General features: G+C 43.3%; 2 protein-coding genes across 5 annotated transcripts in view; one reads left to right on the top strand and one right to left on the bottom strand.

Annotated features, from left to right (window-relative positions):
- The window catches only part of snx21 (sorting nexin family member 21), a 47,721-nt gene extending 30,756 nt beyond the window's left edge, over positions 1-16,965 (top strand). For 3 of the 4 annotated variants that reach the window (XM_038803038.1, XM_038803040.1, XM_038803039.1), the window contains exons 3-5: positions 8,029-8,180; positions 13,366-13,554; positions 16,170-16,965. In XM_038803038.1, coding sequence (XP_038658966.1) covers positions 8,029-8,180; positions 13,366-13,554; positions 16,170-16,841 — 1,013 coding nt within the window. In that variant the 3' untranslated portion in view covers positions 16,842-16,965. The remainder of the gene's footprint in view (positions 1-8,028; positions 8,181-13,365; positions 13,555-16,169) is intronic. The other variant, XM_038803041.1, reaches the window with a different exon arrangement.
- Positions 16,966-21,029: 4,064 nt separating this feature from the next.
- acot8 (acyl-CoA thioesterase 8) overlaps positions 21,030-25,032 on the bottom strand; it is a 31,500-nt gene continuing 27,497 nt past the window's right edge. The window contains exon 7 of the mRNA XM_038803043.1: positions 21,030-24,979. The gene's annotated coding sequence lies outside the window, so the exon portion shown is untranslated. The remainder of the gene's footprint in view (positions 24,980-25,032) is intronic.

Genomic DNA, 25,032 nt, shown 5'->3' with positions numbered 1-25,032 from the left:
CGGATAGGTTCTTCCTAAGTGAATTTACAGGCAGAGACATGGAGAGAAGTATCACTTGTGGCTGAGGGCAGGAGTAGAGTATGGTTGCTAATTACAGCTAATATTGGGCGAGACCGGAGTTTCTTGTGTGCGTGGGTGAGAATTGTTGGAATTGAGAGGGGAGGTGCTGATCTGGGATGCTTGGTGTGCAAGGACAGAGTGAGTGAGTTACTGGGACAGGAGGAAGAAGGATTCAGGTGGTAGGGGTTGGAATCAGGGAGGTGGTATGGATTTGTTGGGGAGAATGCGCATGGTGTGATAGAACGGTTGGTGGAAAATGATTCTTCTGGAGAAGAATTTGGGCTGGTACACGAGGAATAGAGAGCGAGATAAATGGAAAATCAGGATGCGAAGTAAAATGCAAACCTTGCAGAGAAAACATTTTTCAAAGAATTAGAAGGCGATGAAAATAAGGCTATGACTAAGGATAAGCAATTTATTTATAATCTGTAAAAAAAAACAGGCCTGCCATTTCTTCCAGACCTCTAACGACCTGGAGCTAGAATTTTCATTTAATTGACCTCAGAAATTTATAAGCAAATATAATTACCCTGATTCCCACAAGGAATGTTCAGACCATAACCTTGAAAGGGTCAGGCCATTTTAGCAGTCAGCATGATGGCTGTTCTCCAGATCATAGATTGCTCATTAGATTTGCCACAGGAGGTCCGCCAGTAGTTTATTAAAAGGAAAAACATTTATTCTACAGAAAAACAGAAGCTTATTGATTGACTGGAACCCTGCCAGTGGCTTGTCATGTTGATCTCCGAGCGTGAGGAAAATGCTCTCAGTTGGCATTTGTAGCTGATGAATCAGTAGATTTGTTGTGCAAGTGCAGATCAACACCCTTTCCAGTCCCACACGTAGAATAACGTGGAATGTAATTTAGGACTCCAAAGAGTGTGATATGCTGATGTAAAGGTTATTGGCCAGTAAATTCTCTGCGATCTCGTCATCCTTGTTTTGATCATTTATTTTTTCTTGATTTTTAAAAAAATAAGCTGAAACTGATCATTTTATTCTGTCACATGAAATAATATTCCCTTTTTTAGACAATGAAGTCACCACTGGAGTTGAAAGATTGCTTCCTATTTGCTATCAATTCTTGTTTTTCTACCATGTTTGATTCTCATCACCATACCGGAATAAATATTTTAGAAAAATAAAATCCCAGCATTGTGCTTTCAGTCTGTTACCAAAACGGGGATTGACTCAGAGCTCTGAATAATGTTAAAGTCATCATTCGTCAAAGGTTTAACTCGGGCATAATGATCCCTACAAAAGTTCTAACACCCGCTGCGTTATAAATGTTAATAGATGCACTTGCAACCGCAACCCCCCCCCCCCCCCCTCCCCCCTTACGTCTCCTCCTCTGTTAATGGATGTTAATGGAACAACAGGGATACAGAAGGCTTAATAACAGGAAACAGATAATAGTGGTGATGATGTGGAGATGCCAGCGTTAGACTGAGGTGAGCACAGTAAGAAGTTTTACAACACCAGGTTAAAGTCCAACATGTTTGTTTCGAACACTAGCTTTCGGAGCACTGCTCCTTCCTCAGGTGAACGAAGAGGTATGTTCCAGAAATATATATATAGACAAATTCAAAGATGCCAGACAATGCTTAGAACGCAAGCATTAGCAGGTAATTATGTCTTTACAGATCCAGAGATAGGGGTAACCCCAGGTTAAAGAGGTGTGAATTGTCTCAAGGCAGGACAGTTGGTCGAATTACGCAAGCCCAGGCCAGATGGTGTGGGATGAATGTAATGTGACATGAATCCCAGGTCCCGGTTGAGGCCGCACTCATATGTACAGTACTTGGCCATAAGTTTCTGCTCAGCGATTCTGTGTTGTTGTGCGTCCTGAAAGCCGTCTTGGAGAACGCTTACCCGGAGATCAGAGGCTGAATGCCCTTGACAGCTGAAGTGTTCCCCACTGGAAGGGAACATTCCTGCCTGATGATTGTTGCGCGATGTCCGTTCATTCGTTGTTGCAGCGTCTGCATGGTCTCGCCAATGTACCACGCTTCGGGAACATCCTTTCCTGCAGCGTATGAGGTAGACAACGTTGGCCGAGTTGCAAGAGTATGTACCACGTACCTGGTGGGTGGTGTTCTCTTGTGTAATGGTGGTACCCATGTCGATGATCTGGTATGTCATGCAGAGATTGTCATGGCAGGGTTGTGTGGTGTCGTGGTCACTGTTCTGAAGGCTGGGCAGTTTGCTGCAAACAATGGTTTGTTTGAGGTTGCACGGTTGTTTGAAGAAAAGTAGTGGGGGTGTGGGGATGACCTTGGCAAAATGTTCATCTTCGTCGATGACGTGTTGAAGGCTGCGAAGAAGGTGTCGTAGTCCGCTCCAGGAAGTACTGGACGACGAAGGGTACTCTGTCGGTTGTGTCCCATGTTTGTCTTCTGAGGAGTTCGGTGCGGTTTTTTGCTGTGGCGCATTGGAACTGTCGATAGATGAGTCGAACACCATATCCCGTTCGTACGAGGGCATCTTTCAGCGTCTGTAGATGTCTGTTAAGCTCCTCCTCATCTGAGCAGATCCTGTGTATACAGTGGGCTTGTCCATAGCGGATGGCTTCTTTAATGTGTTTAAGGTGGAAGCTGGAGAAGTGGAGCATCATGAGGTTATCCGTGGGCTTGCGGTGAAGCGAAGTGCTGAGGTGACCGCCCTTGATGGAGACAAGGATGTCCAAGAATGCAACTGATTGTGAAGAGTAGTCCATGGTGAGTCTGATGGTGGGATGGAACGTATTGATGTCATCGTGTAGTCGTTTCAGTGATTCCTCGCCTTGGGTCCAAAGGAAAAAAATTTAATCGATGTATCTGGTCTATAACATTGATTGAAGGTCCTGTGCGGTGAGGAGGTCTTGTTCAAACTTGTGCATGAAGATGTTGCCGTATTTAGGTGCGAATTTGACTTATTGGGTGGGATTCTCCCCCCCCCCCCCCCCCCCCCCCCCCCAACCCCCCCCGCCGGGTTGGAGAATCGCCGGGTGGTGGCGTGATTCCCGTCCCCGCCGGCTGCCGAATCCTCTGGTGCCGAGGGCTGGAATCGCGCCGCGCTGGTCGGCGGCCGCTGGCAGCGCTCCCCCCCCCCCCCCGGCATTTCTCCAGCCCACGATGGGCCAAGTGGCTGCCCGATTTCGGCCGGTCCTACCGGCGTATATTACAACAGGTACTTACCGGCGGGATCTAGCTCAGCAGGCAGCCTCCGGGGTCCCTGGGGGGGCGTGGGGGGGATCTGAACCCGGGGGGGGGGTGGCCCCATGGTAGCCTAGCCCACGATCGGAGGCCATCGATCCACGGGCGGGCCTGTGCCATGGGGGCACGCTATTCCTCCGCATCGGCCGCTATACCAGTCCGTGATGGCTGACGTGGAGATGAACCTCCCTGCGCATGCGCCAACATGCGCCGGCCGACGGAGACCCTTCGGCGCCAGTTGGCGTGGTGCCAAGCTCCTTCTGCGCCGGCTGGCGCGGCGCAAACCACTCCGCCGCCATCCTAACCCCTGAAGGTGCGGAGTGGCCCGTCGCCGGAGTGGTTCGCGCCACTCCTTCACACCGGAGTTGCCTGACCCGCTGGCTTCTACAGAATCCCGCCAATTGTGTCTAGTTCTCGGTGCCACATTTAACGAATGATGTGAAGGCATCAGAGGGAGCACAGAAAAGATTCACGGTGATGGTTCCAGGGATGAGGAATTCCAGATTTGAAAATGGATTAGAGAAGCTGGGACTGTTTTCCTCAGAGAAGAGAAGTCTGAGAGAAGGTTTGTTGGAAGTTTTCAAAATCAGGAGCAGTCTTGACAGAGTAGATAGTGTCATGTGAGTGTACCTTTAAGAAATGGATGTGGTGTTAAGTCTCTTGGATGTTTAAAGTGGGAACCAATATATTGTGACTATATATGGATGTGTCTACAAGGTTTCCAGAGGCCATTCCAGAACGTAATATTACAGCTAAAAGTTAGAGTTACTTAAATTCTTTACAAGATATGGACTACCCACAGAAATACAATTGGATCAAGGATCGAATTTTACTTCAAAGTTATTCAAAGAAGTTATGGATAGCTTAGGAATATAACAATTTAAATCAACTGCGTACCATCCAGAATCGCAGGGAGCGTTAGAAAGATGGCATCAGACATTAAAGACAATGTTGAGGGCGTATTGTCAAGATTATCCAGAGGATTGGGATAAAGGAATTCCATTCGTATTGTTTGCAATTAGGGATGCACCTAATGAGTCTACCAAATTTAGTCCTTTTGAACTAATTTTTGGTCATTAGGTAAGAGGACCACTTAAATTGATTAAGGAAAATTTGGTGGGTGAGAAATCGGAAATTACACTATTGGATTACGTGTCAAATTTTAGGGAATGATTAAATAGAGCAGGTGAATTGGCTAGACAACATTTGAAAGTTGCACAAAATGTGATGAAACGGGTAGCGGACAAGAAATCCAAAGTTTGTAGTTTTGCTAGTGGGGGTAAAGTGTTGTTACCAGTGGTAGGTGAACCTTTAAAAGCAAAGTTTTGTGGACCTTATCAGATTGAAAGGAAAGTGAGGTGAATTATGTGGTAGAAACACCAGATAGAAGGAAATCTCACCGAGTGTGTCATGTGAATATGCTTAAAAGGTACTTTGAAAGGGAAGGAGAGAAAAAGGAGGTTTTAATGATTATAACTCAAAGTGACGAACAAAATCCAGATGAGAGTGAATTTGACATACCTCAAATTAAATTGGAAAATTAAGATGTTCTTAAAAATTGGGATGAATTATTCAGTTACCTTCCAGAGGAAAAACAAACTGACCTGAAAGAGTTATTGATATCACATGGGCAAGTTTGTAGAGATAAATTGGGAAGTACTAAAATGGCTATACATGATGTAGATGTGGGAAATGCTGTTCCTATCAAACAACATCCATATAGCCTTAATTCTTTAAAATTGGCACAGGTTAACAGAGAGATTGAGAGTATGCTGAAAAATTGCATAATTGAAGTGGGTTGCAGTCAATGGAGCTCACCCATAGGGATAGTACCTAAACCAGACGGTACCCAACGGTTGTGTGTGGACTATCAAAAGGTGAATGCAGTTACAAGAACGGACTCTTACCCTATCCCACGTTTGAAGGATTGCATTGAGAAAGTGGGACACTCTGCTTTTATTTCCAACTTCCAGACATGGAAAGAACATTTAAAACATCGTATGGAGTTCATCGATCAACTTCAGGAGGAGGGTTTGGTGATGAACCTAGCCGCAAGTGAATTTGGAGAAGCCCAAATCACTTTCCTTGAGGAGTTTCTGATACCCTCAAGACGAAGGGAAATAATGCGATTTCTTAGCATGAGTGGATTTGATCGAACATTTGTGCAAAAGTTTTGTGGCGTGATTACACCACTGATGGAATTGCTGAAGAAACGTAAAAAAATTCAATGGACAGCGGATTTTCAACAGGGATTTGACTGCCTGAAAGCTGTGATCACCGATGCTCCTGTATTGGAGAATTGTAAGGGGCTCTGTGGTCAGATTGAACTAAAGTATCTGATTCTAAAGAGAAATGCCAAGGAGTAGTGGAATGGATGGATCGTGCATTGACTTTCTTGTTCAAAGAGACTGTCAATCGAGAAGGATTTCGGTTGGAGGAAGACGACTGGGAAAGATGGACTTTATTATTATGCCTGTTTGTGAAACAAAAAAGTCTATTTACTGTGTACATTTCTTAGTTGATGGTGCAAAAGTGAAAAATGAATCCATCTTGAAGTTGATGGTTTATTTTTTTTCTTGGGGGGAGGTGTCATGTGAGAGTACCTTTAAGAAATGGATGTTTAAGCAATGTACCTTTAAGAAATGGAGCAGCTCATATTACTGAAGTGATGTCAGAGGGTGAGGGGAGCTGAGCTGTGCTCACTTCTGCTTTTGGTTTCAGTTTTGAGCAAAAGAGCTTTGGTGTGTCTGTTTTTGCAGTGAGCTGGATCTGCTGTGATCTCTGCCATGAAAGACTATCTCTGAATCATTTGGGTGATTTTAAACACATAATAGTAATGTCTTTAATCTGATGTGTTTCTGTTTAAAGGTGTTACGTCTCTTGGATGTTTAAAGGAACAACTGAAGGATTATTTAGTGTTGTATTATTTTCGGGGTTATCTTTGAAGTAAGGGGTGGTAAGTGATCCAATGTTTATTTAAAAGGTTAAGTTGAGTTCATGGAATAAACACTGTTTTGTGTTTAAAAACCCACGTGTCCATAATTGTAATACCACACCTGGAGAACAAGCCGTGTGCTTCAAAAGCAACACTACATTAAAGGGGGAGGTTGGTCGATCTCCATGATACATTTCGGGGTTCAGTAAACACCGCTCCCATAACATTAGAGTGAAGCCGAAAGGATCGGGACTAAGACGGTGCAGATTTAAACTAATTGGTAAAATAAGCAAAGATGCTGTTAGGGGAAACCTCTTCACACAGCGAGTGGTTGGAAACTAGAATGCTCTGCCCGAGTGTGGTGTGGGCAGATTCAAGTGAAGCATTCAAAAAAGAATCTGCAGGGTTATGGGGAGAAGGTGGGAGAACGGGACTAGGTGAATTCCTCATTCACCGAGCCAGTGCAGACAGGATGAACCGAATGGTCTCCTTCTGCACTTGTTGTTCTTTGCAGCAAGCTGCCCTGCCAACACGCTGAGTGATCAAAGCCACCGGTTTACTGTTGATGTTGCTCTTCTTGAAGTAAGATTTATTCAGTACTCACAGGCAGTAGGGTTTCCTCTGGAGAGAGACTTTAGCCTTTATTAAACTGGGCCTTCAACTCAAAGATCCACCCTTGAGACAACCTCTCTCATAAGACTCTTGGTCTCACATCAAACCGAGCTTCCAGTCTCACATCAAACCGAGTTTCCAGCACGAGGTTTAATCTCAATCCTTTGCAGCTTCACTAAAATGACATCCAACCTGACTGGGGAAATAAAAGAGTTCTTACACTGGATTTCTTCAGAGAGAAGTCATTATATCTTTCAGAGAGAAAATCAGAGATGCTTCTGAACAGAACGCGAAACTAGAAAACCAACCATGTGACTCAAAGGCACTTCAGAGGAAAAATATACAATCTCTGCCTGGTTACCGGAAAAGCTCAGCATTTCAAGTTAGCTCATTGGCCACCAGCCAAGTGATCAAAGAGCCATCATTGATCTCTCCAGCCAGTTTTAATTAAAGACAAGGGGTGGGATTCTCTGTCCGGCGGTCCCCTGCCGCCAGCGGGATTGTCTATCTCACCAGCTGACCAATGGGGTTTCCCATTGTGGGCAGCCCCATGCCACCGGGAAGTCCCCGGGCGTGGGTGTGCTGCCGGCACAATGGAGATTCCCGCCAGTGGAGAATCCAGCCCAAAGTCTGCATTAAAGACTCGGCCCATTAATTGTCCATGCATAAAAATTGTAATAGCAAAAAAAAAGAAAGGGGAAAACAGGGAGCAAACAGAAGTATCCTAACAACATAAACAGAGGAACAGTCTGATTATGATGTGAGAGCACTGAGTATTAATATTTGACTGCTCTGCTGTTAAATTTTTAAAAGGTTTAGTTAGAGCAATAAAGCCCCTTTAAAAATGCTTGCTTTGAGGTGATGACTCATCTTTTTTTGTTTGTTATATCTCTTCTCGAGTGCAGAATTCCTTATCTTCAGCTCTCACTTCCTGAATCACCACTTGTTCCCTCTCCAAGCCTTGTACTTTAAAGTTCAAGCAGGCAGAACAGGCAACCTGCATGCTGGTCAATGGAGCTCTTTAGTTAACAACTAGGAGGCACTCAATTGTGCAGTTTCTCACCCATCCACGTGCGAATTAAGAAATAAATTTCTGCATTGAGGCTACAACACAGCCAGAAACTGACGACAGCCACATTACACACCTATGCCCAGAGCTATACCTAACAACATTATCTGTTGTATTGATTTTGTGGTGACTGCCATTCATCTTTTTATGTTTTATAGAGAGTCCCTTGGGTGAGTTGAAACCCAGCAACATGCTCACTACACAGCTCCAGGAAAGTTGGAACAAATCCAGAGGGAACCTCATCGAAGAGAAGTTGGTTTTTGAGGTTACTAGTGCCAATGTGGTCCATGACTCATCTTCCAAATATGTGGTGAGTGTTTATTGTTGTGGAGATTTGTCTTTGTTGCACTCATATAACTTATTGTTTTCATGGGTGGGAAGCATTTGTGTCTCGAAAATGCACTTTATTATTACATTCTAGTGTTGAGGTGGCTAGCATAGATATATTTAAAGGAAACTAGAAAAACATGAGAGAAAGGAACAGAAGGAGTTGTCATTAAGGTGACTTGAAGTAAGGTGGGATGAGGCTCATATAGAGACTTGCCACTCTCATAGACCAGTGGGCTAAATGGAAAAGAATATGTAAATTTACTTTCTCTTTAACTCTCCCCAAAAACCTTCTGCGGGATTCTCCGTCGGCGGGATCCTTTGTTTCGTCGGGAGCGCATCTACGCCCGTGGGTTTCCCGACGGCATGGGAAACTCCATTGGCCGGCTGCCGGAACAGAGGATCCCGCTGCTGCACCGGAAAAGGGGGCTAGTAGGATGAAGAATTCTGCTCCTTAAATTTGACATTACATATCCTCTGATCTTCAACCTAGAATCTATCAATGAAAGCTCCCAAAATGCACAGCACCTGAATTTTAAAAAACTTGACAAGTGGCAAGCAAACCAAAACACCCCCAAAAGACATAGGAGACATAGCCCATCAAGTCTGATCCACCATTCAGTGAGAACATGGCTGATCCATGATGAAACCCTTAATTCCCATACTGATTAAAATGTCTGTCTCAGCCTTGAACATATTTAATGACCCAGCCCTCTGTGGTGAAGAATTCCACAGATTCACTACCCTCTTGAGAGAAGGAATTCCTCCTCATCTGTGTTTTAAATGGGCGACTGTTTACTCTGGGATTATGCCTCTTGTCCTGTACTCTCCTACAAGGGGAAATAACCTGCCAACATCTAATCTGTCACGCCCCCTGAGAATCCTATGGGTGAAATCTTATACTAAAATGGAAAAGTGTCCGTTCCAGTGAGAAAAACGGTATGAATTCCTTTGGCACGGGTGGAAAATTTCACAGAATATTGAGCATTTTAAATAAACATTTTTTTGTTTTCTTCATGTGAGTCATGCCACGCTCATGGCAGCATCCTCCTCATTTGCTCACCCCGGGGTAAGTTAATCACTGCAATAGTTGGGGGCACTATTTAAATGCCCCCCCAGCACTTGTTCCAGGTCCAACCAAGAAGATCGCAGCCAGGAATCCTGCTCCAAGACTCTCGGAGGGAGCCCTCACCAGACTCCTGGATGGAATGCAGAAGAGCCAGGACCTTCGGGCAGCGCGGTAGCATTAGAACATAGAACATAGAACGATACAGCGCAGTACAGGCCCTTCGGCCCACAATATTGCACCGACATGGGAAGTCAAAAACTAAAGGCCATCTAACCTACACTATGCCATTATCATCCATATGCTTATCCAATAAACTTTTAAATGCCCTCAATGTTGGCGAGTTCACTACTGTTGCAGGTAGGGCATTCCACGGCCTCACCACTCTTTGTGTAAAAAACCTACCGCTGACCTCTGTCCTATATCTATTACCCCTCAATTTAAAGCTATGTCCCCTCGTGCTAGCCACCTCCATCTGCGGGAGAAGGCTCTCACTGTCCACCCTATCTAACCCTCTGATCATTTTGTATGCCTCAATTAAGTCACCTCTTAACCTTCTCTCTAATGAAAACAACCTCAAGTCCATCAGCCTTTCCTCATAAGATTTTCCCTCCATACCAGGCAACATCCTGGTAAATCTCCTCTGCACCCGTTCCAAAGCTTCCACGTCCTTCCTATAATGAGGCGACCAGAACTGTACGCAATACTCCAAATGCGGCCGTACCAGAGTTTTGTACAGCTGCAACATGACCTCATGGCTCCGGAACTCAATCCCTCTACCAATAAAGGCCAACACACCATAGGCCTTCTTCACAACCCTATCAACCTGGGTGGCAACTTTCAGGGATCTATGTACATGGACACCGAGATCCCTCTGCTCATCCACACTGCTAAGAATTTTACCATTAGCCAAATATTCCGCATTCCTGTTATTCTTTCCAAAGTGAATCACCTCACACTTCTCTACATTAAACTCCATTTGCCACCTCTCAGCCCAGCTCTGCAGCTTATCTATGTCCCTCTGTAACCTGCAACATCCTTCCACACTGTCTACAACTCCACCGACTTTAGTGTCGTCTGCAAATTTACTCACCCAACCTTCTGTGCCCTCCTCTAGGTCATTTATAAAAATGACAAACAGCAACGGCCCCAGAACAGATCCTTGTGGTACGCCACTCGTAACTGAACTCCATTCTGAACATTTGCCATCAACCACCCCCCTCTGTCTTCTTTCAACTAGCCAATTTCTGATCCACATCTCTAAATCACCCTCAATCCCCAGCCTCCGTATTTTCTGCAATAGCCGACCGTGGGGAACCTTATCAAACGCTTTACTGAAATCCATATACACCACATCAACTGCTCTACCCTCGTCTACCTGTTCAGTCACCTTCTCAAAGAACTCGATAAGGTTTGTGAGGCATGACCTACCCTTCACAAAACCATGCTGACTATCCCTAATCATATTATTCCTATCTAGATGATTATAAATCGTATCTCTTATAATCCTCTCCAAGACTTTACCCACAACAGACGTGAGGCTCACCGGCCTATAGTTACCGGGGTTATCTCTACTCTCCTTCTTGAACAAAGGGACCACATTTGCTACCCTCCAGTCCTCTGGCACTATTCCTGTAGCCAATGATGACATAAAAATCAAAGCCAAAGGCTCAGCAATCTCTTCCCTAGCTTCCCAGAGAATCCTAGGATAAATCCCATCAGGCCCCGGGGACTTATCTATTTTCACCTTGTCCAGAATTGCCAACACTTCTTCCCTACGCACCTCAATGCCATCTATTCTAATAGCCTGGGTCTCAGCATTCTCCTCCACAACATTATCTTTTTCCTGAGTGAATACTGACGAAAAGTATTCATTTAGTATCTCGCTTATCTCCTCAGCCTCCACACACAACTTCCCACCACTGTCCTTGACTGACCCTACTCTTACCCTAGTCATTCTTTTATTCCTGACATACCTATAGAAAGCTTTTGGGTTTTCCTTGATCCTACCTGCCAAAGACTTTTCATGTCCCCTCCTTGCTCGTCTTAGCTCTCTCTTTAGATCCTTCCTCGCTTCCTTGTAACTATCAAGCGCCCGAACTGAAACTTCACACCTCATCTTCACATAGGCCTCCTTCTTCCTCTTAACAAGAGATTCCACTTCTTTGGTAAACCACGGTTCCCTCGCTCTACCCCTTCCTCCCTGCCTGACTGGTACGTACTTATCAAGAACACGCAATATAGCTGTTCCTTGAACAAGCTCCACATATCCAGTGTGCCCAACCCTTGCAGCCTACTTCTCCAACCTACACATCCTAAGTCATGTCTAATGGCATCATAATTGCCCTTCCCCCAGCTATAACTCTTGCCCTGCAGGGTATACTTATCCCTTTCTATCACTAATGTAAAGGCCACCGAATTGTGGTCACTGTTTCCAAAGTGCTCACCTACCTCCAGATTTAACACCTGGCCTGGTTCATTACCCAAAACCAAATCCAATGTGGCCTCGCCTCTTGTTGGCCTGTCAACATATTGTGTCAGGAAACCCTCCTGCACACATTGTACAAAGAATGACCCATCTAATGTACTCGAACTATATCTTTTCCAGTCAATATTTGGAAAGTTAAAGTCTCCCATAACAACTACCCTGTTACTTTCACTCTTTTCCAGAATCATCTTCGCCATCCTTTCCTCTACATCCCTAGAACTATTAGGTGGCCTATAGAAAACTCCCAACAGGGTGACCTCTCCTTTCCTGTTTCTAACCTCAGCCCATACTACCTCGGAAGAAGAGTCCCCATCTAGCATCCTTTCCGCCACCGTAATACTGTCCTTGACTAGCAGCGCCACACCTCCCCCTCTTTTGCCCCCTTCTCTGAGCTTACTAAAACACCTAAACCCCGGAACCTGCAACAACCATTCCTGTCCCTGCTCTATCCATGTCTCTGAAATGGCCACGACATCGAAGTCCCAGGTACCAACCCATGCTGCCAGTTCCCCTACATTATTTTGTATACTCCTGGCATATTTCGTATACTCCTGGCACACTTCAAACCACCTACCTGAACACTGGCACCCTCCTGCGAAGTCAAATCTTCTGCATTGTGGTTAGCAGAATTGCTTCACAGCTCCAGGGTCCCACGTTCGATTCCCGGCTTGGGTCACTGTCTGTGCAGAGTCTGCACATTCTCCCCGCGTGTGCGTGGGTTTCCTCCAGGTGCTCCGGTTTCCTCCCACAGTCCAAAGATGTGCAGGTGAGGTGGATTGGCCATGCTAAATTGCCCTTAGTGTCCAAAATTGCCCTTGGTGTTGGGTGGGGTTACTGGGTTATGGGGATAGGGTGGAGATGTGACCTTGGGTAGGGCGTTCTTTCCAAGAGCCGGTGCAGACTCGATGGGCCGAATGGCCTCCTTCTGCACTGTAAATTCTGTGACCTCCTATACCCATGTTCCAGATGGCATCCATCCAGCAAGGTGACAGCCCACCTGGGAGGCAGTGGCTGCATTAGTAAGTGGCAGTTCCCTGCAGAGGAGGATGGGACAGCAGTGCTGGAAAAACGTGACCTTGTTGGTACGGCAAGGGTAAGTCTGCCACCTGCAGTATCTCGCTGCGCATTCCTCGCACCAGCAGGGTGATCACTCACCCAGCCACCTCGCGGGTTGCCCACCTGTCACAAGGCCACCTTCCCCCATCGCCCACCAATCCCCATGGTTACTCCCCATGTTTCTACCCAGCTCCTCACATCCCCGTTACCACTCAGTCCCCCGCATGCCACTCCTCGACCATCTGAACTGGCAAGACGCCCACCTACAATCTTCCCATCTGTCTTTCCACAGGACAGAATTGAGCACAACAGGTGTCAGACAGTGCAGCCACCCGGAGTCATGCGAGAGCTCACGTCCTCACCCCACATGAGAAATGAGCCCTTCAGCTGGCTGGGGAGGAGCAGGACTACACCTGTGTGGATGGCAAAGTGGGAGCATCGAGCAAAAGTGTGAACCCTAAAAAGGCACAGTCATTCCTTAAGCCTCACGTGAATAAACACCTTGGTTCATTTCCCCCATGATTGTGATGTACTAATGCCATGTCTCTTCCCTTGCAGGGCAATCAGGCGAGCAGCCCTGACCATCCTCATACCCTCTGGACACCACTGACCCGAGCAACTCAGAGAGTTAATACTCAGACATCATCATCAAAGAGGCGACATAGCTGGCACCTGCACCCTCCATCAGAGCAGATACTCACACCTTGGTGGGATTTACTCATAGGCAGGCTTTTGGGTCACTCAGTGGTGAGTACCTCACAGCTAATGACCCACAGCAGGTGGAGATAGGGACGTCCCAGGGATCCAGCGTGCTGAGGGATGCCAGAGCTCAGGACACTGTTAAGCCCCTGGCCAATAATATGCCCCTAGGCCCAGTCATCCCAGAGCTGCTGGAACTGCAAAGGCAGAGTCATGAAATTCAAGAAGGGATGACAGCATCCCTCCTCGGACTGCAAGCCTGATTGGAGGAGTCCCATCGCCTTCAATCCGAGGAGGTGATGCTGTCACTCCGACACAATGAGGTCAACACTGCAAGGGTGGCATCTGCAGTGGTGACCTTGATGCAGGTGATGCTCTCTATGTTGGGGATTTTGGCTCCATAGTTTAGCTCATGGCCTTTAAAACTGAGGGCATGAGCTCCATGGTGCAGGGCTTCAACTACATGTTGTGGGCACAATTGGGAATCCACGAGTGTCAGCGCCAGAGGACAGTGGGCATTCTGGATCGCAATGCAGCTGCCCCTCTATCCCATGGATGAGCACAGGGGCCACTGGACACCCGGATGGAAGAGGATTAACAGGAGCGCAGTCCAGGACCCTCCACCCAGGGAACCGTGGGGCTGAGGGAGAGGAGCATTGCTCTGTCCTCAATGCACGTCATCATCATTCTCCAGCAGAGTCTGGCTATTGGCTTTAGTTGAACCTATCTGTATTCCCCGCATCCTCTCTGGTGCACCTCCTGCAGCGGAGACCCTGGAGAATTATGGCTTCCTGAGTGCTAAACTCAAAAATGCCCCTCAGATGTAAGATCGCCAGGTTCATGTTTGTGTATACCTGTTCTAAATGGCAGTAGCATGATGTCACACCAACGCTTGCTGAATATACAGGTGGCCTTAACAAGAAGAACATTTGGGACTTAGTGGAAGGAAGTCCAACCCATAATAGTTGCCAGTCAATCTGATTGGTCAGCAGCTCGTGCAGTCCCTGCAGTGTCAGAAGAGAATAGTAAATGCTGCTGAAACTCCGAGGAGGCCCATGCAGAATGAGGAGGGTTTTGGAGGCCATGCACTGAGGCAGAAAGGGGTGGGGTGGATACCATCTTAGGGGAATGCCCCAGGGATGTGCACTTGGCATTCCCCCAAAGAGGGTACCTCTCACTTCCTGTCCTTTTGACAACTTTGGTGAAAAAAAACTGCCTTCTTGTCTGCCATCCAATGACCAGTAAGTATATTATGTCAGTGGATGTGGATTGAGGTCCTCAATTGAGCAGTTGAAGACCTTGATAGGCCTAAGAGTGGGCAGCCTAGTGCGCATCTTAACTCACATCCCCCTGCATATTATCTGGGTCAGGGATGGAGGGGAGGCATGAAGTAGTGGACAATCCACCTCATCTTTTTACATGCCCCTTTCTGAAAATGTACCCGCTGACTGCTGTATGGGATGATGACAGGGGATGGGGGATAGTGGTCTGTAAAGTTGCCCGCAAGTTATTGATATAGTTTGAAAGCACTATTTGTTCCAGCACTAATCTGTGGTGACTTTGTGATGTTCGAAAATGCTCAACAACCAATTGTCATGAGAATGCCACTTTAAGAAAGGTTTGGCTGCTCATGTTACTGCAGTGATGTCAGAGTGTGGGTGGAGCTGAGCTCTGGCTCTGCTTTTTAGTTTCACTTTGAGAAAAGCATGGGTGTGTCTGTTTTTTTGGTTTTGTTTTCAGTGTTGGAGCTGAAGCCAGACAAAGCAGGTGTACTGCTGTTCTCTCTGCCATGAAAAGACTATCTCTTGATCATTTGGTGAATTCAGAATTATAAATGTATTCAGTAGTGAATGTAAACGTGATGTGCTTCTGTTAAAAGATGTTTCTTTTGTCTTCTGGATGTTGTTTGGGAAGTTATTAAGGATTACTTAGTGTTGTATTCTTTGGGCGATATATGTGAATTGATGATTGCTAAGATGTTCACTATGTTTTAAAAAGGTTAACTTGAGTTCATAGAATAAACATTGTTTTGCTTTAAAAAATACTTTTTAAATTTCTGCTGTACCGCACCTGTAGAGTGAGCCGTGTGCTCCCCATACCACAATCTATTCAAAGTTGTGGGTCAGATGAACTCCATGATACACTTTGGGGTTCTCTAAACACTGGCCCATAACACAATTAAATACTTTTGCAGCATGTCATGATTGGCATGGGACATGGCAGCCAATGTTCACACAGCAGGGCCCTATATACAGTAGTACAATATTGACCAAATAATCTGTTTGAACTATTGATTGAATGATAAATATTGGCATAGTCACCAGGAGAATTTCCCTTCAAAGTAATACCTTGCACCCTCTTCCATCTACTTGAAGAGGTCTTAATGCGCCATCTTGAAAATTGTAGGGACAGCACTCAGTGCTGCACTGCAGTGTCAACATAGATTTTGTGTGCAAATCCATGAAGTGAGATTTGAACTCTCAATATTTTTAACTCTGAGCAAGAGCGTCACCAATAGCAATAAGGAGTGATCATAGTTCCCGTATGCTGGGGAAAGGCACTGCAAACATACCTTATACATTGCAAACATATTATGCATTGTTAAAGATTGTAGCGTGTGCCTTTTAAGAATACAGTTAATAAGTTTTCTCCCTTTCCCACAGGCCTATACCATACATGTTATAAAGTTGGGCAGCTTTGATGATAACAGGGCACTGATTATTCGGCGATACACAGACTTTGCAAAATTAAATGTGGAACTCCGCAAACATTTCAAAGAGGAAATGGGCAACGTGGTGTTTCCAAAGAAGATAATCCGGAGAAACTTCACACATGAAACCATAGCCAAACGCAGCCGGGCGTTTGAACAGTACCTCCAGCACATCCACTCAATTGCGGACATTCGCAGGTCCAAAGTTTTCCTGGAGTTCTTTTATCTCCGAGATTTAAAAGCGGGCCAAGGATTATTGCGTGGGGGTATGTGTGAGGATGCTGTGGAGACACTGGTCAATGCTTTTCACCTGCAGCAGAAGCTGTGCTCTTTGAACACTGAGCACTTACTTTTCACTCAAACTTCTATTTCTGTTTGTTACCAAGAACTGGATCGCTTGGAAGAGGCCCAGGAATACTGTGAACAGGCCTTACAGACCATAAACAGCCAGGAAAATCATCCATTACTAGTGCCTTTACTTCATTCCAATATCAGACTCTCCTGGAAAATAGCTAAGGACAAACGTGAGTCTGAAGCCAAACTCCAGCAAATCCAAGAAGCAGGGATAGATGTTTTAAATCAACCTAGTCTTAAAGAACATCTTATTAAAGATTTTTTAGAGTGAATTGGATACAGCTTGATGCTACATACGGATGGAGGGGGCTTCTCTAGCAAAATTTCAGCAGTTTTATTAAAATGTATTGTTTCATATCTGCAAGAACTTTAAAAGGAATCAAAGTTAAACCAGTTCCATTTTATTGTGTATTGTATTCAGCATCTCTGAATAGTATCACATAAAATAGCTGCATCAGGGGAGCTATGGCATAACATAGGTGGTGTAAAACATCTTCAATGAAGATCTACTTGTGGCTCACTTATAATAATGTGATTCTAATCTCTCCTGGTTCAAATTTGCAGTGCACCCCAGGCTGATGTAAATGTAACATGATGTCTATGTTCTTTAGAAACTAAACGGGTTAAACTTGCAATGCTGAGTGAATTCCTGACAAAGTTTCAGAGCTATTGCAATATTGGGACCTGTTCAGTAACATTTCTTGCATCTCTTTTGTAGTGATTTGGAGCTCATCGTCAATCGATTGATGTGCCTTGTTTCTAAACTTTGCTTCTAATTCTCAATACGTACTGTACATTCTTTGCTCTTCACATTGAACAAAACTACTCCAGGGTTTTCTACAGAGTCAAATTGGGTTGGCTGGGCAGTGGGGAACGAGTGCAATGTGCTAAGACACTGCTGTATTTGAAGTTGTTATTTCCTGAAAAAGTAAATAAAGATAGGTACTGCTACTGAGCAATATTGACTTTGGATGGCACCATGTTTCACCTCCCAGCTGCATGGAAGTAGCTGTTCTCGGCTGGGGCCATAATTGGCCTTCAAGTCATCTCTAGACATTGGATAAGGAGGATTGGACTCTGGTAACACCCTCGCTGTCAACACTCAATGGGTTAAGCCCACCTAAACAAGTTGTCCCTTGGGTGAAGTAATGAAAAGCTGCTACAGCCTGCGGAGCTACAGCCCAAACATGTGGGAATTGAGTGTGAAAAGCAGATAAGTGCCCTCGGAGCTGTTTCAGTCTACCGTGACGAAAATTAATTACAACCTGCGAAGCGAAGACAGCCTCGACCAGGTTTAAATACGTACAGCTAGAGACAGAAAGAAAACCAAAGAGTTCTTCACAATGGAAGAGCGAACAGTAAAAAGGAGCAGGTCCACTTGGACATCGTATATCCAACCGCTGAACCTGAACTTTCTATCTGTAGAATATCAGAAAGAGGATATTTTCTTTACAGCAGGCAACATATGGTATTTTTATTTGGAGATATCACAGTTTGAGTGTTTATAGTGAGAAGCCAGTCAATTAAATGATGGAAAAGAATTGTATCGTATTCTAACTTCCTTTTATTGCATCGTAATCTCTAGTGGACACACCTTTTGCAATTTGTAATGTACAAGTAGGGTTCAAGGTGACAAGTTAAAAACACTTATTCTTGACAGACAGGATTCCCAACCCTGTGCAGGCAGCCTCACCCCTCCACAACCTTTCAGTGGGGATGGGGATGCGGTCAATGTCACTGTGCAAAATTCCAGCCATCAATTAGGCTGGTGACTTTCCAAGCTGAATGGTTATAATTCAATGACTGTCAGAAAGCTATTTGACAATAGGTGGCATCAGAACTAAGCCTAGTTCCATCCTCCACAGACTATCCTTTTCACCAGGTCCATGGGGTAATGATCTGAAGAATTGGCTTATTTTTAAAACAACCCCCCCACCCTCTCCCTTTCTGTGAGAATAGGCTAATTTGCTGTTCTCCACCTGCTGTACTGACTGAAGGCAGCTAAACCAATGCAAACCAGCAATGGGTTCATATTTATTAGTGAATTGGGTCATTTATTTTCATGGAGCAATTTGGACAGTTCCTTTCCTGGAGCAGAAATGCTTGACCCCTGAGCTGTATCTAGCCACGATGACAAATCTGCAATATGGAGGAACATTATGTGGAAGATTGCTAATAAATAAGCAATTGATTATGCAGTTCTGAAATCAACTTCTTTTGAGAAACTGAATATATTGAAAACCTGGGCCCCTGCTTAATAAATCACTGCTGAACCTGCTAGGATATTCAACACTTTATATAGCCAGTTTAGAAGTTAAAAAACATTGTTGTTATTCACTAGAAAAAGTTTAAAGTTCTTGAAATCATTAAACTCTGAGCTAAATTTGTCTACAGCCATGTCCATGCACTGAAAGGGGATTGGTATTCATTAAGAGTTGTGAAGTTTGAGTCACGAGTGTGTGTCATAAGTATTTAAAGTCTAGCTCTTGCAAAGGGAGTTAATGGGAAAATAGATGTTTTGATATTAAAACACTAACTAAAAGGCAACAAGGCATTCCTCCTCATCCAGGTACAGTGCCCAAGAGGGTGTCGCTGACTATGCACTTCCAATGGATTAGTCCATAATTGTAATTGTCAAGGTACTGAAGAGAATTGAATAGGTCATTACATCTTTTAAAAATTGTTATTAATTCAAATCTTGTGTTTTTCTGAGAAGATTTTCCCCTTTTCCCCACCCAAAAGATGAGCTGCACTATATTGTGGAGGCCGGGATGGAAGGAAATCTCATAAGCCTCTAGTTATTCTTTTCTCATAGAAGTCCATGAAATAAGCATCTTAAAGTCTGCATCAAGCAGGTTAGATCAGTCCATTGTTTGGCAGATGGGTGCGTTCCAGCCCATACTCCCTCCACAACTCTCCACTAATTTCACCTTTCTGCTCTTCGAGTACCACAGTCATTTAAATGCTGAGACACTGTCCATCACTTGGGTGAACTCTGATTTTAAATTCCTCAGTATGGCAAGTTCATAGTCAGGATTTATTCCTGTTGTTTGAGGTGAGATTACTCTGTCTTTGTTATTATCCTATTTACAAGGGAATATTTTCTTGCCTTCTCCAGTTTTTGCCCTTTGCTCTTTCTTTGCCTACATGCTGTGAATCCTTTGACTACACTTGTGTGAAGTTTTACAGTATGTTCATTACAGTTGAGTAGCCTTGCCTATTGCCCTTGGACATGCACTTCCAACAACAATGACTAGAAGTAGGAACATTTGCTGCCTCTATTTGTCCTACTGTCTTGGACTCGCACTCCTGCCACTGATGAGATTAGCCTACCACATGGCACACCCTCAATTAGATGTATTTTGGCATATATTCCATTATTGGGCGATGAGGGAATCCTCTTTTCAGCTTCTCAGTTCTGTTCCTGGAATTGTTGGTGAGGTGCCTAAAAAATAAATGGGTTATGGAACTGACAGCCATTTAGAAGCAGTAATTGCTACCAAAAGCCTTGGGTTTATTATGCTTAATAGTAACCACCCCCCAACCTGGCCACATGTGGCAAGAGTGGAATTGATACAGTGCAAGCTAACTGCAGGTGGCAATGAAGCAAGACCTGAAGTCATTACCTGACCCTGACAAATGTAATATTTATTATTTAGAACTAGTGGCTCAAATGCTTGTACGGATTATGACTGCATTTTATTTCTGTGCCATTGCACAAAAGATGTATCACAGCCATTCTTTCAGTTGAATCATATGTCAGAACATGGCAAATGTGTGCTTTGAGAAGTGAATATTTGAATGTAAAACAATTGTCCATTAATGAGAATAGTTGAGTTTGAGACTGCACATTCACCATTTTTTTTTTTAATTTAGAGTACCCAATTATTTTTTCCAATTAAGGGGCAATTTAGAATGGCCAATCTACCTATCCTGCACATCTTTGGGTTGTGGGGGTGAAACCCACGCAGACACGGGGAGAATGTGCAGACTCCACACGGACAGTGACCCAGGGCCGGGATTCGAACCCGGGTCCTCAGCGCCGTAGGCAGCAATGCTAACCACTGTGCCACCGTGCTGCCCCTTGCACATTCACCATTGATTGTCAGTTTTACACATACGCAGATACTTCTGCAAATTGAGGGCCAACATATCTAAATGAACTATTATTATTTGTATATTGTTTTTTTGACCACATTGGGCTGTGGTCAAACTGCACATCTGTGGTGGGGATCACGCACTTCTAAATATACTCCACAGAATAAAGAATAAACCCACCAATTTAAATTTTCAACGTCTTTGCCGGAACAAGCCAAGTTCGTATTGGACTGGATCATTATACAGTTTATGTTACTAACCTTGTGTTAAGAACCCCGCTGATGTTATCTGCTGTCTCGAACCTATGAAGGATAACTTGAAACACTGGTTCTTAATGATGTTTGGAATAATGTGAGGAACGAACAATGTACAAAATATTTATTAACATGAAAGGAAAACATGACAAAGGATTAATATGCACTATTACACTTAAGTATATTAATAACTCAACACACCATTTTATCTCTTGTTCCCAAAGTATACCCACATTCCCTGAACTGAGACATCCCTTTTTCCAAGCAACATCCAATTTTAGTAAATCTATAGGTCAAATCCAGCGGATAGTTCCTACACAATACTACTGAGGTGACCAAGTCTTTAAATGTCTCATCCTGGTTCTGTGTCTTTTACTGACTCTAGAACAAAAAAATGTTATATGGATGAGGCTTCTGTGACTTGGATCATAGATGGAACTGACCTATCTGACTGTTGGTTGGAGAACTAGTTTGCTACCCCAATGAGGCTGCTCGCAGTTATAGTGTTAAGTCTCATTGCTATCCCTGTCGATTCAGCTGTCATAAACATTTATACCCCCACGGATCTTTTGTAAACAATGTTTCTGATCTGGCTATTTGTACCTCAGCGACTCTGGATGTCTGTTAATCTTGTTATTGGGTAAATCACATCTCATTCTGTGAGACGCCTGTAAGTGTCGTTACTTGTCTGTTAATTTTTCATCTCAAATTCGCTGTTAACCTTGTTAATATCCCAAATTCCTAACACCCTGCTTTCGTGAACAGTCTTTTATAATTAAAATTTTTTAAAGATCAGATCAAGTTCCAGTCTACCAGCCAAACCAGTATATTGTATAAATCCTGTACTAGTGAAAACACGATCTGGAAAATTAATTGAGGCAATTTCTTTTGTTTAAAAGGTCAAATTGAGCTTTAGATTACGAGAAAGCTTCTTGTGTAAAATTGCAAAATACTTAATTGAAATATGGTCACATTCAAAGCATGCATCATTCCATGTTCTTAATTTAACTGGATTATTTTTCCAATTTTACATATCATTGTGTCACGAATCTTGGCAGTTGAACTTTTGTGTTAGAGATTTATCAATTGTTTACAAAAAGTGTGCTTTGTGAAGTTTCTGATACCATGAAGCCGTAGATCAACAATTAGTTTACAGGGGGCAGCGCAGTGGCACCTCATTGCTGCCTCACGGCGCTGAGGTCCCAGGTTCGATCCCGGTTCTGGGTCACTGTCCGTGTGGAGTTTGCACATTCTCCCTGTGTTTGAGTGGGTTTCGCCCCCACAACCCAAAGATGTTCAGGGTAGGTGGATTGGCCACACTGCATTGTCCCTTAATTGGAAAAATGAATTGGGTACACTAAATTTAAAAAAACAATGACTTTGCAGTGAGAGCATATTAAACATATCCTGAAAGCTGCGCAATAAGACCTTAAAAGTTGATGGTTTTTCTACTTCACTGCATTATCAGACTGACTTGCAAAAATGGTCCCAAATAGCAGTCTGAGCTTAGTGTGAAGTTTTTGTCAGAGATCAAGCTTCCAATGAACTGAAAGATCTCTTACAAGGTAGGTTTTGTTATTTCTAGTAAAACACTGTACATTTTCTAATAAAGTCCCTTCAATTGTAATTCTAATCTTGCATCTTTGCCAATGTTACATAAAGTCAGAGAAAATTCTTCCTTAAAAGCAATAACAATGTACTGTCTACAATAGTGAAAACGTTTAACAGTAAAGTTGGATAACATCCTGCAGTTTATACAAAAATTAAATCTGCGCTGGTCTCTCTGTCCAGCTACTTATTCCGATCAAGAGTTTCTCATGAGTTATATATTTAAAAAGTGATTTTCGATTTTCACTATCTTAAGTCAACATTGTTCTGGTAATTTGGTTGATCAATGGGTGAAAAAGGGAGTCATCAGTGGGATGAGTTTAGCATTTGAGTTACCACAGAATTGCAGACGATTAGTTTTCCTGGCTTTTTTACATCGACCCCTTTCTTGTATTTGAGCTACACTAGATTCACTAAAGGAAGGTATCTCGCTTTCAATCCAGTCCTTAAGTGACACCCTCAAATATTGTCAATTATTAAAGAACACTGCACATTTTAAACCATCCATGGCCAGTAGTCATTTCCTTCAAAATGTTAAAACTAAGTTATGGTACAACTATCTGTCTCTGATATTGTTTGTAGCATGTGATACTCAGGGAGGTGACATGGGGTAAACAGTGAGCTGGGTCAGTCAAGTCCATGGCAATGCATCTAGATGAATGTGACATTTAACACCAAGTGACTCACTTTTCATGCCTGAGGTGCACAAAGTTCTAAGTTATTACAAATGTGCCTTTCGAACTTCCCAAAAGGATAAACAAATCACCTGGACACTTCTTAAATGTGGGTTTGCACTGAGTGGGAATTATGCTGCAGCTGATTGAGTTCAAATACCAAGTTAACTTTCCAGAGAGCCTAAAATTGTGTTTCATGCTTTCATAAATCACTTGTATTTTGATGTGCACACACATACACACCACTTTTCAAAATTGTATAACTGCACTCGATATACAGATTAAGTCCACTATGCTAATTGAAAATAGATCATATTTGCATATATGGTTATATTTGATACAATACATACTATTGTGTAGCTGCTGTTATTTTAATGACCATTAAAATTATAAAGGGCTGGTCACAGGAGGGTAGGACACTGTTCTACTTGTCTGATCATTGTTTAGACCTTTTGATTCATTTTTATCTTCCTACCTTTACGGTTTCTTTAAATAAATTTTGGCACAAACTTTTTTGCTATCCCCAGGATATTTTTCTCTCCTGCAATTCCATTTTGTGGGGCAATGACATTTTCTGTGCTGCTAGTTTCATTTTGGCTGGATGGGTTTTTCCGTTTAAGACTCAATACACCGGTCTCCAATGTCAGCAAGGATCTGGACTTATTAACAACAACTATGAATGTTGGGGTTCTTGCTTTGAACAAGAATGCAAACAATTCAGCAAAATTGCAGTTAAGAGCTGGACATAAAAATGCCCATTGCACTGAACACCAAGGGAATTTTCCTGGCTAATATTTATTCCTCAGCCAAAAACAAAAATAGGTGATTGCATTCAGTTCATCATTTGTGGGACCTTACTGTGAGCAAAAACACTTTTGTATTTCCCTGAGTGTTTGGCACATCCTGAATGGGCACGAGGGGATTATATAAATGCAAATTATTTCCTTCTCTGTTGAAGACATATTTTGCGTTTCTCTCGCACTTGACTTTTAAGCACATGTATGTTCTCCTGCCTACCTTTAGCTTTTCTCAAAACATTTTAAACTGAAAATCACACTAGGGCTTGTCACACCTGTTTCTGGGAACCATGTTTGAAACGCACTTTAATAGTTTTATTAAGTCTCAAATGTAGTAGGATTTTAATGATTCATACAAAACAAATCTCAAAATTTTGCTATATTTTATTAGACTTTGAATATCAACAATTACAATTTTCTTTTCATTAAATATCAGGAATCGTGTGTGTCCAGGAGCCTATTAGAACAATTTAGAAAAGGCAAGTGGAAACTGAGTTGAACCAAGGTACAAATTGAAAATCCCTGTATGTTGGTTCATCTTCTGTTTCTCAGTGTTAAATTTTTTTGTTTGGACTTTTCTGTGCCCGAAGTACCCTGTATCCAGTATTTTCTGTATGCCTAATTAACAGTTGTTAGTCTACTTTTGAGTTTTATATTCCACACGTCATGTGTCTCTGATGTATCTGCATTTTGTTTAAATAGATATATACTATTAAATATCTGTATGATGCTTTGATGTATAAAGATGGCAAAAATAAAGTGGAGGAAAAAAGTTCCAAGTAGTTATTTAATACATGAATTCACATAGAATGTAAATTTGGCTATTGGCTTTATAATGCAGAAAATTCAAGATTTAATTGGAGATGATCTTGTTCCAGCTATTAATGCTGAATTTGGTAGTTACCCTAGCACCACAGTTATTAAAGCTTATCTCAGTCTCACAATTTGAAAAACATCCCTTTTCAATCAGCACGCAATCTTGAATGGGAGAGAGAAAAATGTAAATGTTAATATTTTGGGTTAGATTAGAG

This window comes from Scyliorhinus canicula, chromosome 7 (genome assembly GCF_902713615.1).
Source record: "Scyliorhinus canicula chromosome 7, sScyCan1.1, whole genome shotgun sequence".
NCBI lineage: Eukaryota > Metazoa > Chordata > Chondrichthyes > Carcharhiniformes > Scyliorhinidae > Scyliorhinus > Scyliorhinus canicula.
The sequence above is the reverse complement of the archived record's forward strand: the minus strand, read 5'-3'. Positions and strand labels throughout refer to the sequence as shown.